Genomic DNA, 15,891 nt, shown 5'->3' on the forward strand with positions numbered 1-15,891 from the left:
CTAAAACTTTAGTCGACACATTTCAAAGCTACTCGAAAAAACCCATATAAATGTACAGAAATACACATACACCGATAACTACACACCAATAACTTTGCAACTAATAAAAGGGTCAATTAAACATTAAGCTGAGTGTTATGGACTTGCACAATTTTAGATGAAGTCTGAAAACAAAAATATAAATTAACTTGTTTGTTCTAGTTTCAGTTGATTACATAATTTACCCATCTGTAATTTTAAAGATATAATCTATACATTCTTATCTTAGAATCAATTGCATTCTTTAGTTTTTTCCACACTCGTTTGAATATATATATATATATATATATATATATATATATATATATATATATATATATATATATATATATATATATATATATATACAAAGAATAAAAATCACATGGCAAATAACAGTCCTTTCAAGTGCACTGGATCCAGCAAGGGATCACGTTTGTCAGGGATTGATTAAGATAAATGTAATAAACTGACTACGAACAGTGCAAAACTAGTATCTAGCTAGCCTAAGCGCTTTCGACTCTTAATGAGTCTTTTTCAAAGGCAAAGGCAAAAAAGTAGATAAGACAAGCAAATAAAACAGACGAACCGTTGTCTTTGTAAAACTTTACATGACTATGACTTGTTGCGGATACTGAAAGATATTTTATATTGACCTAGAAATCGATGAGCCATAGCATCATCTGTTATTTTATGTAAATTTATGTACGCGCAAATTGTATCCGGGATATTTCATTGTTATAGCTGTAATAACACTGGTCAACAGTGAAATCATTACTGACTTGAAAAGGCCCTAATCTGTAGTATTTTGGTGTGCCGAACACGAATATAACCGTGAAAAATTTGTATTGGCTCTAGTTTTGAAGATATTCATATACCTCATTTTCTATGTTTCACTGTGTAAATTTCTCCAGTAGGACTGCAGCAACATCCGGAATAATGATGTAACATTGCATAATACCATCATGCTCACATCATCCACAGTTGATTGCATCATTTTCTGATGCAATGCAATACTAATGCCATGCGGCTGCTGAAGTAAGTTGACGTCAGCAGTGTACTATACATGTGTAGGCCTATTATACTAATGCCAGGCGGCTGCTGAAGCTGACGTAAGCAGTGTACTATATAAAGCCCAATCAGATAGGTTCAGCATTTAAAATATTTTAGACGTTGTGCGAGACAGTTCAAGCTACTGTTACATAAAACTTATTATTTTATCCATTTACGTACAATAAAGAACAGTAATGCCTCGAAAGTGTGTTAATACCGCGGGCAATTTTTGCTATATTTGTGGGGAAGTGACATTTGCCAACCAGAAGAAAAGTATCAATTCTCAAGTGAAGAAGGCATATCATCTTTACTTCGGATGCAAGGTTGGTGACCAAGACAAGCCTTGGGCTCCGCATATATGCTGTGCTACATGTACAACACAGCTTTCACAGTGGTTGAATTGCAAAAGGTCATCAATGCCGTTTGCAGTCCCAGTGGTGTGGAGAGAGCCAAGCAACCACCTAAATGACTGTTACTTCTGCTTGGTTCCTCCTCTTTCCGGCGGAATAACGAAGCGAAAGAAGTCGAGAATAGTCTACCCAAACATTCCGTCTGCATTGAGACCAGTTCCACATGGTGAGGGACTTCCTATTCCAGAACCTCCAGCAGAATATTCTCTTGATTCATCTGACGAAGACAAAGGTGAGTCGACCTGTTCTTCTCCTGGTCCATCAGCATGCAGTGATCCAGATTTTCACTGTGGTGCATCATCAACCCCACACAGAATAACACAGGAAGAACTAAATGACCTGATTCGTGATTTGGACTTATCAAAGAACAAGGCAGAATTGCTAGGATCAAGACTCCAACAATGGAATCTTCTAGAAGAAGATGTCACAATTACTGCATATCGAAAGCGCCACCAGCAATTGGAGCCTTTCTTCAGAAAGGAAAGTAATCTGATATTCTGTTCCGATATTGAGGGCCTCATGAATGCTTTAAAAATCACTCATGACCCACAAGAATGGAGACTATTTGTGGACTCTTCGAAACTGAGTCTCAAGGCTGTGCTTTTGCACAATGGAAACATTCTTCCATCTATTCCAGTAGCGTATGCTGTCCACATGAAAGAGACATACGATAACTTAAGGCAGCTACTGAATTCCATTGAGTATAACAAGTACAGCTGGCACCTCTGTGGTGATTTGAAGGTAGTTGCCCTTTTAATGGGACTGCAGCAAGGATATACAAAATACATGTGTTTCTTATGCGAGTGGGATAGCCGAGCAAGGGAAATGCACTACATGAGGAAGGAATGGACTCACAGGCAGAATGTAGCCATTGGAGAGAAGAATATCCAACACCCAGCTCTGGTTGAGGCTCAGAAAATCTTGCTACCACCCCTTCACATCAAACTAGGTTTGATGAAGAACTTCGTGAAAGCCATTGACCGGACTTTGCCAGCATTCCGATACCTGCATGAAAAATTCCCTCGACTCAGCGAAGCAAAGATTAAAGAGGGAGTTTTTGTGGGTCCTCAGATTCGAGAGCTTTTCAAAGATGACCGGTTCAACAACTTGCTGGAAGGTGACGCGAAACAAGCATGGAATGCTTTTCGCCTAGTTTCTACAAACTTCCTCGGAAATGTTAGGGCAGAAAACTATAAGGAACTAGTAGAAGACATGTTGATGAAGTATAAGAAACTTGGCTGCAATATGTCTCTAAAGATTCACTTCCTTCATTCCCATTTGGATTTCTTTCCTAGCAACTGTGGTATTGTTAGTGATGAACGTTTTCATCAAGATATCGCAACAATGGAACAAAGATACCAGGGAAAATGGTCCACTACAATGCTGGCTGACTACTGCTGGACACTCCTCAGAGATGCTCCCGAACAGCTGTACAAGAGACAGGCGAAGAAATCTAAGATGTAGTCAATGACTTGATTTTTTATAGGTAGGCTATTACAGTTGACCTTTTACTATTGGAATGCATTTCGGTATGTAAACATTAATTTCTTGCAGATTACAAAAAAACTAGAGCCAATTTTGCAATTTGACTGTCATATTCGTGTTCAGCACATAAAAATTGATAAGAATTGACTAATTTTATTTCAGTAACATGACTTTTGTAAAAATTTGTTGTCCAGTGTAATAAGTTATTGGGTGACTAATAAGCAAATTTAGAGAATTATTCAAAAGGTAATTTTATTTGTGAATGGCTGTCTTTTTTTTCTAGTCTTCATGGTTTAAACCACTTGGTTTCAATGTGCTAAGGCGGCGTATCCAGTAAGATTCCTTTTCTTTCCTGGTACTCTAACTTGATAAAAGAAGAAAAAGATGCCCTACAATCACTGAAAAGAAGAACAAACATCATAATTAAGCCTGCAGATAAGGATTCCGCTGTGGTCGTTATGAATAGGGAAGACTACATTAGTGAAGCAAATAGGCAACTAAGTGACGTTAGGTTCTACCAAAAACTAGACCATGATCCAACATTGGAATATGCAAAAACCATCACAAATATTATTGACGAGGCGTACCAAATCGGGCATATAGACCAGCAAACGAAAAACTACCTAAACCCAGAAAACCCAAGGGCATGTAGATTTTATATTCTACCTAAAATCCACATACAAGGAAACCTGGTCAGATCTATATAATCTCCGGTAGCGGGCATCCCATAGAAAGGATATCAGAATATTTGGATCATTTCATGAGACCACATGTCCACAAATTACCATCATATCTTCGGAACACAACAGATTACCTCATAAAAAGCAAAGCAAGCGAACCGTTACTGCCAGATACATTGCTTGTTTCCTTAGACGTCACATCTTTATATACTAACATACCACACAACGAAGGGATACAAGCATGTAGAGAAGCATGGGAAACAAGAACTATAGACAATCCACCCACTCACTTCCTAGTCAAACTCCTGGAGCTTGTACTAAAACTCAGTAACTTTAAATTTGATGAAGAAATCTACCTGCAAATCAATGGAACCGCAATGGATACAAAAATGACCCCTAAGTATGCATCTATTTTATGGGAAAACTGGAGGGTCAACTCTTAGCATCGGTGGAACTTGTACCATACCAGTGGGTGCGCTTCATCGATGATATAGAAGAGAAAATGGATGATTTCATATCAAAGGCAAACAACTTCCATCCTTCTATAAAAGTCACGGCAGAAGTCTCCAACTCAAACCACGTTTTCCTGGACACAACAACTAGAATGATAGAAAAGAAACTCTATATAGACATATACTCTAAACCAACTGACAAACACCAGTATCTCCTCCCAACCAGCTGCCATCCAAAACACTGCATTAGGAACATCCCATATAGCCAGACGCAGAACTTGCTCAGACGATGAAACATTCAAAAAAAGGTCTGAAAAGTTATCTAAACATTTGACTTACCGAGGCTATGACAAAGACCTGATTGTGGAGGCAACCCAAAGGGCGAAACAAACAAACCGCAATGACCTACTACAATATAGAGAGAAGGAAAAGGCTGATAGGATACCATTTATCCTGACCTACCATTCAGACAACCCCAAAGTAGGTAAAATCATCGGGAAACACTGACCCATCGTGGAATCAATCACTAACCAAGACCACACTAGTCAATCTGGCCCCTGTGGCGATAAAAGGTGCAAAACTTGCCTACATATGATAGAAACCAGGACATCTTACTGAATATATATATATATATATATATATATATATATATATATATATATATATATATATATATATATATATATATATATATATATATATTGAAGCAAGCAAAGAAAGAAATGAAGGGAAATCAGCCCTTGACTGAAAAGGCTATTTGAAGATTAGCGCAGGTATTGCAATTATGGAACTTTAAAACTTTCATTAAGTGCGAAGAAAATAACCTGCTTTAAGGTCACGTCTGCTTATGAAGCTGCATTATTCTGGTTTCTTACATCAAAATATTGTAGGAGTTGAGATTTATTTACCAGCCATAAGTTTTGTAGACAATGACTTTTAATGTTCCGATGATATCGGCTTAAGTCCAATAGACTAATGATTTCTATAGATCTTTATTCATAACGAACACACCACTATATGTCCTTCATGGCGAACGTAAGTAAATAAAGGTCTTCATTATTTAAAAAGAAGAGTTCTTATGGTGACTATAGGAAACTCGATTCTTTATTAAACTTGATAAATTTCTCTCTGTTGTTTACAAAGAAAATCCTTTAATTGGAATTGTTAAATTGGTCACTGAATGAAATTGTGGACGACTAGTAAATCTGCAAACTAGGTTACTGTTTGTAATTATCATGCACCATGCTGAACACTTATTCATCAAATATTGAATCTGAGCAAAAACAAACAATGCAGCATATCCAAATCAACAAAGTAATTAAAGAAAATGAATTACAAGGAATATAATCTTGATGTATCCCTTTTCAATTCCGAATTGTTCAATAAACTCTTGAATGTCGTGTAGAAGTTTGCAGATATACAAGACAGATTAGATGCTTGTGTATTGCCAACGAAAATGGCCTTACAGTTTTATGTGTGTGTTACTTATTTCGCTTGATAAAGGATCCGTCCCACGTGACGAAAGTATTTTCATTAAAGAAATAATGTGAAGCCTGTCAGAATAAGATGTTCAAACGTCTACACAATTGTATCTTCCTTGGACAGATGTCCTTAAAAAGAAAGTCAAATTTGTATGTCAAATTCGGAAGAAAGTGCTAATACACTGTTGTCTTTTACGAACAGGAGTCCTTTATATGACATGGAAATGTCCTCTAAAGCAGGTTTCACTGCAAATTTTAAGACAAACCTCCATGAATTACTGACAATATTTTCCAAAGCCACAAACTCGGATTACCAGTTATCGTAAGAAATCCAGAATCCGTTTTAAATGGCAGTAGGAAGGTAATATGACGGGGTTAACGCATCATCATTTTTCATAAATATGCATAACTGATATTTGCCAACTCTAATTTATTTTAAAAGAAAGAAACCAGCTATCAGCCAATGCACTATTTGATCCAGTCGCGCTAGTTTTTCATATCAAGCCGTATTAAGATCGATTGTGAAGAGAGTTGGGTATTGATACTCTGTAATGATAAATCATGAAGGGAGGTAAGCAATATTATTATATATTTCATAATGTTGTTGTTGTTGTAGGGTTTAACGCCATTTTTCAGCACACGATAGGCTATACATGGCGGCCAGTATTAACAAAAAAATTGAGTTATTGAAATATATTAGTGGGAGACAAAATATATCGTCACAATGGCGATATCACTTTTGAAACTATTTTCTTTTTTCCATTTGGAGGTACATCTGTTCTTTAGACCAGTGTTTCTATATTTAAACTGTCTTCTTTTCCTTTTCCTTTTTCTTCTTCTTTTTTTTTTCTTCTTCTTCTTCTCTCTCTCTCTCTCTCAGAGGATGAATAGGTCTTAAAATGTGTGAATACTACTGACCTCTAGTATGCATTCTTTTAATTATTGAAAAACCACCGTAAAAAATGCATAAAATGAACCCCAAACAACACCAAGCAGGCTTGAAGTATTAACGTTTTTTAATTAGTTATCCATATAAATCATGACTGAGATTACATGACCTGTTGCTAATGCTCTTCGATACTCTGTACCCATATAGCATCGTATACCTGTTACACCCAACGACAAATGGTACACGTTTTTAAGAAAGAAAAACAAACACTCTTGACTACGTACATTAATAAAACTGTTTAAGCAGCGATTTTAACTGTAATCACAACCATGATAATTCTGTAAAAGATGGAGAAATCATGCGCTAATTGGTATCGATTGCAAACTGAAATTAAATGACAGCCGAAATTACGGTGCTTCTTCCCTTACTGGCATAAACTGCAAGGCTGCCAATAGACAAAATTTCACGTCTTAGTTAAAAATAGCAGCCAAAATCTTCACAAGTTAACTCAGAATAAATAAAATATGTTGTTTAATGATGTCACGCTCTGAAGCCTGTTGCAGCGTTCTGTCATGGTCCTATGTACCCCACCCTAGCAACGTTGTTCGCAATGTTCAATGTATCAATCTGCGCAAGACACGCGTTAACGAAAATAAAAATCTCTTAATTTTCGCCTGAAAACATTCATTAATTTGACGTAATATACATTTTAAAGCATTATATATATATATATATATATATATATATATATATATATATATATATATATATATATATATATATATATATATATATATAAAATCTAAATTTGCAAAATGTCGCTTCAAAATTATTGTAAAATTTCAAACTTGTGTTATCGACGAAGTGTGTATGTGTAAGTAACTTGGATTTTTAACGTAGCTTTAGCAATTTTTCAGTCATATCGCTACGATGTCTGTAGTGTGGCAGTTGATAGTGATGTCTAGCACTGGTGCACCATGCCGCAGACATGAAGCATCATGTCCACCCAGTCAAATTGTCCTGACACCAGGTCAACTAGTCCTAACACTAACCTCTTAATGTTGAGCACTAAGCGAGGGAGCTGTTTGTACCATTTTTTATAAGTCTTTGGTATGACTTGAGCGGGGTTCGAACCCGCGACCTTCCGCATCCGAGGTATCGATGTAGTTATGCAACCTTTAATCACGTTGACACAAATTATAAATAAACTTGAAAAGTACAAACGTCTGATAAAATGTGATTACAGTTTCGCAACACGGCATAAATATCCTGATAGTTTACATAATGCACTGAGTACTTGCAGATTTCTATGAACTATAAATATAGGTCAAATTCAGGCTTGGAGATCATTCAGCTCATAAATCTGAGTTTGAGTTTAAGATTTTGCTTCGACCAATCACAAACTAAATTACTTTGACAGTTCCCTTCTCATTGATTGATAATTGAAACTCAATTTCAGACTCAAGTTCAGGATTTAATAATCTTCGGGACAGATGTTTTTCTTTTTTGTGCGTGGCTGCTTTGAAATAAAATTTACATTATTAAACATATTTCTTATACACTTAATATATTTCTGTTTGGTGTACATGGGATTTATGTACATTAGCAAGTAGCGGTTGAACCTTGGAATTTACATATTTGGAAAAATGCAATATCGTAAGAGAGAACGAAAAGCGTTTGTGGTTGAGACCACCAATGGCTCGGTAACCTAACGAAGGCGAGTTTTTTAGTCGTTTGAAGTTTTTTATTGTGTGTGTGTGTGTGTGTGTGTGTGTGTGTGTATTTGGGGTTTTATTTGTCTTCTTTACAATAAATTTAAAACTGCCGATTTAAAAATGTAGGAATCCTAAACAAGTCGAAACTGTACATATTTCTTGATATCTTTGAAAAAGATCTCAAACAACAGTAGAAATGAACATTTAAAAAAAAACTTTGCAAGCAGTAGTGTAATGAGGAAAATGAAAGTGTGGCGTTGGGTATAGAACGTTATCTATGGTGGAATACAGTTTGCTTGTTAGTTTTGTGCTTAACGGCACGTCAACACATGGAAGCTTTTATAGTGGAGTAAAGTCACTACTGCGGCCACACCGGCCTGGTTCGGACAGGATCCAAACTCGCGCCCATCTGCTTGCGAGTTCCGCACGTCAGCTTCTGTAAAATATGGACCCATCAAGGTCATTACGTCTTATTTCTCTGTGAATGCACGTTAACTCCAGTGAAATATGGACCCAGCGAGTTGTGTCACAATTCTCTGTGAATGTAACCAAAACACAATTTCGCTTCGCTAATAAGACGTATGTGATCCATTCTGAGACTTCTGGCTTCCTTTTTATACTTCAAATTTGAGACTTCAAACTTCTGACTTAGAAAAAAGGCCTACGGACACTTTAGAATTCAGATTTTAAATTTCGAACTTACTAATTCAAACTTTTGAGTTGTACGGAAGCACTGAAGGAAATCTGAAACCCCAACCTCTTCCATTGCTTCAATACATGTGTGATTTCTGAAGTCTGCAGAACATTCAGAGCTTTCTCTGAAGTCCGGATTAGAATTCCTATACTATAATTTTGTAAGTCCAAAATTAGATTTTTGCATCAAACTCTTTTGTTAGCAATCACGTGTTCACGCAAGCCTAAGTTTCCTAAAGTTACAAATATAGTTTGTGAGAATAAGGTAGTCAATCCTAAAAGTTTCATTAATTCATTAATTTATCACCTGCAGAATTGGACATAGTTTATTTCGAGAATTCAACTACATTCTTTGTCTTGGTCTTGAAAGTTTGTTGAATTCATTAATTCATTAATTTATCACCTGCAGAATTGGACATATTTTTATTTCGAGAATTCAACTACATTCTTTGTCTTGGTCTTGAAAGTTTGTTGAATTCAAGACCAAAAGTCCTAAGTATGAAACAGAAAATCAAGAGTCTATGGCTTCCGACATACGTTATTCTACAGTTAATGGACGGAATAACAATTTTTGGCTCAGTTCTATGCTACTGTTGTGGATATCAAACTAACATATAATTATATTGTTTAGCTTGGAGTCCTTTTACCTATCACTGCCATCTCACCATTGTCTGCGAGGGTTCGAGTCTTGTGCTCGGCCAATGTGGGTATGTGAGAAAGCTTTCCAGTAGCTTCCCGTGGGTCGGTGCTTCTTGCCGGGATTTTCCCCGAGTTCTTCCTCCACAACTTTTAATGGCCACCATCTATAGTTTATCGTATGATGGAAACATATCGTTAAAACCGCAACAACAACATCAGCAACCGTTTGAGACAACGATCCCTACTTTACACCATATGGGATCACATATGTAACCATTCCACCATTATGTACACAAGAATGTTTTAAAGCATTCTCTCTGAAATGAGCCCAGGATGAGAAAAAAATTCCACTGGGGAGGAAAGGAGCCCCCATCCCCCCAAAAATACATAAAAGAACCCCAAAGCAAACAAGAAAAACTGCAACAACAACAAAACAAAAGCAAAGAAAAACTAGAGAAAATAACACTGAGACCTTACTTACGGAACAGGGAGTGGATATTACTTGTAGCTTCAAGTCCAGCATGCGTTACGGCTGATTGAAATGTGATCTATTTTGCTTCCTTTTTTTTTCTTAGTCTACGTCCTCCTCATAGTTTCTTTCTTTCTCTATTTTTTAATTTTATTTATTTTTTTATTTTTTTATTTATTTATTTATTTTTCAGATCAAAGCCATCATGCAGACCAGTGGTACAACGGTCAGTAATTACCGACAGCAAGTGCAACCGTGTCCATAGACAGCTTATTACTACTAAATAAAGGAAGAGTTCCAGACATTGATTGTTAAAGATGTATTTTCATAAGATATTACAAAGAAGACCTTCGGTAACTGATGTAAAAATGGAGCTTAGAAAAGCACACTAAACGGAGAAGGAAAAGAGATACTTTAAAAGTATGTGTGTATTGAGAGAGAGAGAGAGAGACAGACAGACAGACAGACAGACAGACATACAGACTGACAGAGAAAGACAGAGAGAGAGAGAGATTTTGTTCGTTATCTCTCTTATAAAAGCAAAAATCACAGTGATATACATATTGCAAAGAAATAAAATTTGGCTTATGTACTTTACTTTGTGTCCCCAGCCCCCATGTCTTATGTATTTCCTAAAATTACAAGTCATTCCTGTTGTTTTCCATTGAAGCAATTCGTAGGTATCTGATCGCGCGCAGCGCACGTATGTATTAGTAACATCCCAAAGCCGGACTGACAGGACATAGAATACTATTAATTTTACTATATGTTCTCTACATTTGTTTCTCAATACTAACCTATCCACTGTGTGACAATCAATACAAATCATATGTTAATCTAAAATGCATTCAAAGATGACTTCACGGTGACGTTCTTGTCAAGGGTTGACCTGCATTTTTGTGAAAGGCTGGACTGTCAACAGAACACATGTAAACAGAACACATATTTCACTTCTGGATCATCACAAAGGCCTTATTACTCACTGTGCACTGTCGCCGAAATACACACGGAACACCACACCCTGAGCTCATATTCTCAAGAATAAACAATTACCTTTAAATCCCTACAAAAAATGCATAAATATAACTCTTCTATCATCACCAAAATGAGAGAGGAAAAAATGTTCTAAAAATAGACTAGAACTACAGTCGTGGGTACTGGAAGTACTAATTGTGATCTGATTCCAGAAGATAACATTCGGAAGTCTTTGCATAATCGTAATGTATTGGTCAGGAAAAGATTCATCAGAAAATCGTCATTGACATTGTATTTATTGAAGTTGCCGGAATTTTTTTTTTTTTTGGTATCTTGCTGGAACTGGTTTTTAGAAGCCTTGCTTTGATCATAACCTTTTTTTCCAAAATTGTTTTTGTCCATATTTTGTTTTTTCTTCAGTTTATTTTGTTTAAGCATTTTAAAATTAGTATGTGGCAAATTTAACTCTTCTGTGATAGGTTTGAAATTTAATAACTCCTTTCACAATATATTTTTTGCACACTGAAGAAGAACGATTAATTTATTTAGTAATGATCCTGTTGGATAAATGTAGTGGGTTATACTACTACTTTAAATCGGAACAGAGCGTAAGTCGATCAACTCGGCAGATTAATTGAAAACCTCTTACTTTTATTTTACCTGATATAATCAACTTGCTTTAGCAACGTTCGTTTCAATTATCCTAGGAACATAAATGTAAAACCGTTCAAACGTTTATAAAAGAAACAGGTAGTTTCTGTTGTGTCCATATTTAGAATATTTAACATATCCTTCTGTTTCCTAAAACACTTTGGTGGGACGGGGGATATACTCCGCCATCTTGTAAAAAGATTTCCTAATATACATATTTACGTATTTTACTCATATCCCCCCCCCTTCTCTCTCCTTTGGACGGTTTAACTAAACTTTGCCATCATTAATAGGTCCAGAAACATCGTCGTGTGACGAATTCCCCAACGCTCGTATTTTCATGAATTTTCGCCCTTATCTAGCTACGATAATCCAGAGAGAGAGAGAGAGAGAGAGAGAGAGAGAGGGAGGCGACCATTTGGACATTTTTATATTTAATAATTGATAATCGAGTTTTTGAACATTATAATATGTTTAAGAAACAACAGCAACAAAGCATTAAATACGCTACAGTATGTGTGCCTCGTAACCGACACATTTAACATATAGGCCTAGTATCGCCTGGTGATTGCAACTATGTATCGCTGATATTATGAGCACTGCAGATGGATCCCAAAGGAAAGCGTAAACATACTGTTACGACGAACCGGATTACTGTAAGTTATTTGGTACAAGTTCAATTTTCATGTTTTCGTCCAGCGGCATGTTTTTCTCTATCACTCCAGATTTTTGCTTTTTTTTTGTCCCTTACGCACGAGAGGGGAGAGGGGAATGGAAAAAAAAGAAAGGATTTTGATGAAATTGTGTACCATTTTAATTTCATTTAGAAAACAGGCACTTTTATTACTTTTTATCGGTTTTTTTTCATACGTCATTTATGATTAATGAATAAGTAGAAATTCATCATTGATCTATAGGCCTGCAGTTGAAAGAATGTTTATATATTCTTATTATTGCGCCATGGACGGATCACAATTTGATATACCGACAGTATTGCTTTCTACCAACACTTTGAATGCCATGTTATTTTTAATGTATGTATATATAAAGAGGATTTTTTATGTTAGATATATTTAAAATTTTATTATCCTTGATTTTCAGGCTGGTTTTAGTGTATAGAGCATGCGTGAAACAATGCAACTATATTAAAAAAATAACGACTAGTGATTGGAGCGGAACTAAAAAGAAACAAATAGACGACGTCAATCAAAATAATTAAAGTTAAAATAATAAAAATAATAATAATAATATAAAATTGAAACGAAAGCATGCTGTACACATAAGGAAAACATTAGATGGAGCCACCATAAAATTTATTAATTTCGTTATCTGTATTAACTTGATTGATCTTGAAATCTTAGTGTCTGTCTTCAGAAATTGTAACTATAACATTAAAGTTATTCCCGTTCACCAAATTTTCTATCGTAAAATAATTGACTTAAGTGATGAGAAGATGGGTTCAGAATATAATAATCATACTTATTTACATACTTTATACTGCAGTGTTGTTGATGCTACTTTCTTCCCTGCAATGACAAAAAGATTGATAATTAGAGAGAAATAAAAAGGAAAACAAACACAATGGCTCGCCATAGCACATTCCCACGCTTTAAACTGCATATTCTAAATCCAACACTCATTCGCCCTGCTAATGCCTTATCCTCGACATTGACACAAGGGTCAACTCTGTGTGTGTGTGTGTGTGTGTGAGTTTCGTTAGTAAATATAACAAAATATTACTATAATTGATAGTTTTGTATATTTGACTCTTGATCACAACTTAGAAACCCCAAGGGCGATACCCAGGAATGGCACTAATCTTGAAGATGGTTATCAAATGGGTAACACAGAATACAGTTTTGTGATATTCACACAACGACTTAAGAACAGATGAAATACGAACAGGCAGACAGACTGAAGGTCTATATTACAAAGTTCCCTACATTTTTTAAAAAACCGTGGGAATAAAAATAATTAAAAGAAACATGCTAAGGATGTGCCAGATGATGCTTTCGGGAAGACTGTGAAAATAATCAAGTATAACCTCATTATTTCTGTGCATGTCAACGTGCGCTGTGTGAGCAACAATATAATTTACATGTCGAAACAAAGAAATCCACTCACTTTGATGAGAAAAATGTTGTATGAATGCTAATTGACTGCTCTCGCCTCATTGACCTCTGATGATACCGTTAAAACACGTAATGTTGCAATACATTTATCCCACGACTAGATGTCACCCAGTCAATTAACTGCGGAAAGCAATCACCGAATATCACGGTCTTCAATTACAACCAAATTAACATGAATTTTCCCCGAGTAGCCATTTGCAGAAATACATTGATATGTTTTTTTCTCTTTAAGTGACCAGTACAAACATAAATTGTTTGAGGATGAAATAAGAAAGGAGATGTAACGAATGCAAATACACTCTTATACCTACATCGTATGCAGTGTGTGTGTGTGTGTGCTGTTATCCGCGTAATAGTCATTTCCTGGCTACTTATGATCAATATCAACATGTGAAATAAACGTTCGTTCTATTTTAAAGTCGTATTGAAAGAAAACGAAACAAATACGAATTACTGTGATTCTATTCACGTCAGTCACGGTGTAACTCGCCATTATCTACACCAGACGTCTAAATGACACAATATTTTGACTTGTCAATTACATAGTAGGGTAAAAGCGACAATTTCACTACACTTTCATTTTCCACTCAAATAGAAATTGCTACAAATATCAGCACTGTGTTTGAAGTAACTCCAGCTGGGGTAATTGGCGGACATCAGAATTTTTTAAAAAAAACCCACATGCATGTGATAAGAATTATTATTCAGTCATATTTACACCTCGTTCATATCATGGAAAAAAATACTAGTCTGTTATGCATCAATCAGGAACGACGTTCGTGCAAAAAGTTATAAAACATGGACTTTTTACAAGTAATTGCAAATAAACTACATACAATTTCGGGAGTAACGATGAATTTTATGAATGTCCAAAATGTGAATATACATAAAGCATACTAGGTTTAGCCTGAAATGTTTGTTATGGTGTACAATCATTTTTTAACACTGCTACAACTCGGTCATCCAAATTCAAAATTGTGACTTCCAAATATGTTTATAAGAAAAGGTCGGCTGTGTTACTGGCGAAACATAGAATCCAGACGGCATTAGGAATTAAATCACTGACTGATATGCGAACTGCTAGCAAAGTTGAAAACGAAATATACAATTTAAACCCTTTAAGAGCATATCTTTGAATAAATAAAAACATGTTTTCTTGCACCATGTCTTAAACTATAAATTTCAAGTATGTATGTATGTATGTATGTATGTATGATATATTGGATGGTTAAAAGCTTCTTGATATTAATTTCACAAAATACACGAAACAATGGAGCAGACAGACATACAAATACGCATGCAATTTCTCGTCACATTACGATCCTTGGTAAGAGTTCGAAGACCTATAGTACTGAGCTATGTCTCATAGCCAAGCAACCAGTCTAAGACTTTCCAGTCTTATAGATCATTCGATTGTAGAGTATGTTGGTTTAGATCACATCATCATACAGTTTGTGGTATTTGTGGTGTGTCGACAAGGTACAATGAATATTTTCCGCTGGATAGATTTAATTCATCACCAATGGCAACAATTTGAACACAGCGGCTTTCTCGTGAACAGAGACTATTTTTGTTGAAACAAAGTTACGAAACAAAATTTCGATATTGCTGTGTTGCGTGCTTTGATAACTCGTTTTGACACGCAAAGTAAAGTGTTTTTAAATTTCATTCTGGGCTTTGTTTTTAATTATGTATATTTATCAGGGAAAAAAGAGAGAAAAAGAAAATAAAAGATCACAATTGGTTTAGATTTTTAGAGAATGTCTCAGTATAGCGACGTGAGCAATGTTATTCAATGGCGTTACTAACACAGGTCTCGACTGATGAAACTTTTCATTTTCTGAGATACCTACGCTAAATAAAACAGATTTTTGAGCAGTCTTATCAGTAGTAAATGGAGAACAACAAAAGTTACAGAACAGAATTTTACTGAAGCACTGTCAATAACAAATGTATAAAACGGTGGCTAATGAAAATAATGACGTGTTCATTTAGATTCTCACGATAGTTTAACTAAGGTCTTTAGTGGCCAAATGGTTAGAGCGTCCGCCTCGGATGCGGGAGGTCATGTGACCGAACTTCGATAGAGTCATACTAAAGATTTTTTTTTTAATGGTACTAGCAGCTGACTTGCTAGGTGCTCAGCATT

At 35.6% G+C, this 15,891-nt stretch overlaps 1 protein-coding gene across 1 annotated transcript in view; it reads left to right on the top strand.

The window, feature by feature from the left end:
* Nucleotides 1–10,581, top strand: part of LOC149771968 (uncharacterized) — a 75,574-nt gene extending 64,993 nt beyond the window's left edge. Inside the window, exon 3 of the mRNA XM_089948007.1 lies at nucleotides 10,178–10,581. Coding sequence (XP_089804133.1) covers nucleotides 10,178–10,218 — 41 coding nt within the window. The 3' untranslated portion in view covers nucleotides 10,219–10,581. The remainder of the gene's footprint in view (nucleotides 1–10,177) is intronic.
* Nucleotides 10,582–15,891: the final 5,310 nt, after the last annotated feature.

Source organism: Sinohyriopsis cumingii, unplaced genomic scaffold (genome assembly GCF_028554795.1).
Source record: "Sinohyriopsis cumingii isolate HCF-2022 unplaced genomic scaffold, ASM2855479v2 utg001542l, whole genome shotgun sequence".
Taxonomy (NCBI): Eukaryota; Metazoa; Mollusca; class Bivalvia; order Unionida; family Unionidae; genus Sinohyriopsis; species Sinohyriopsis cumingii.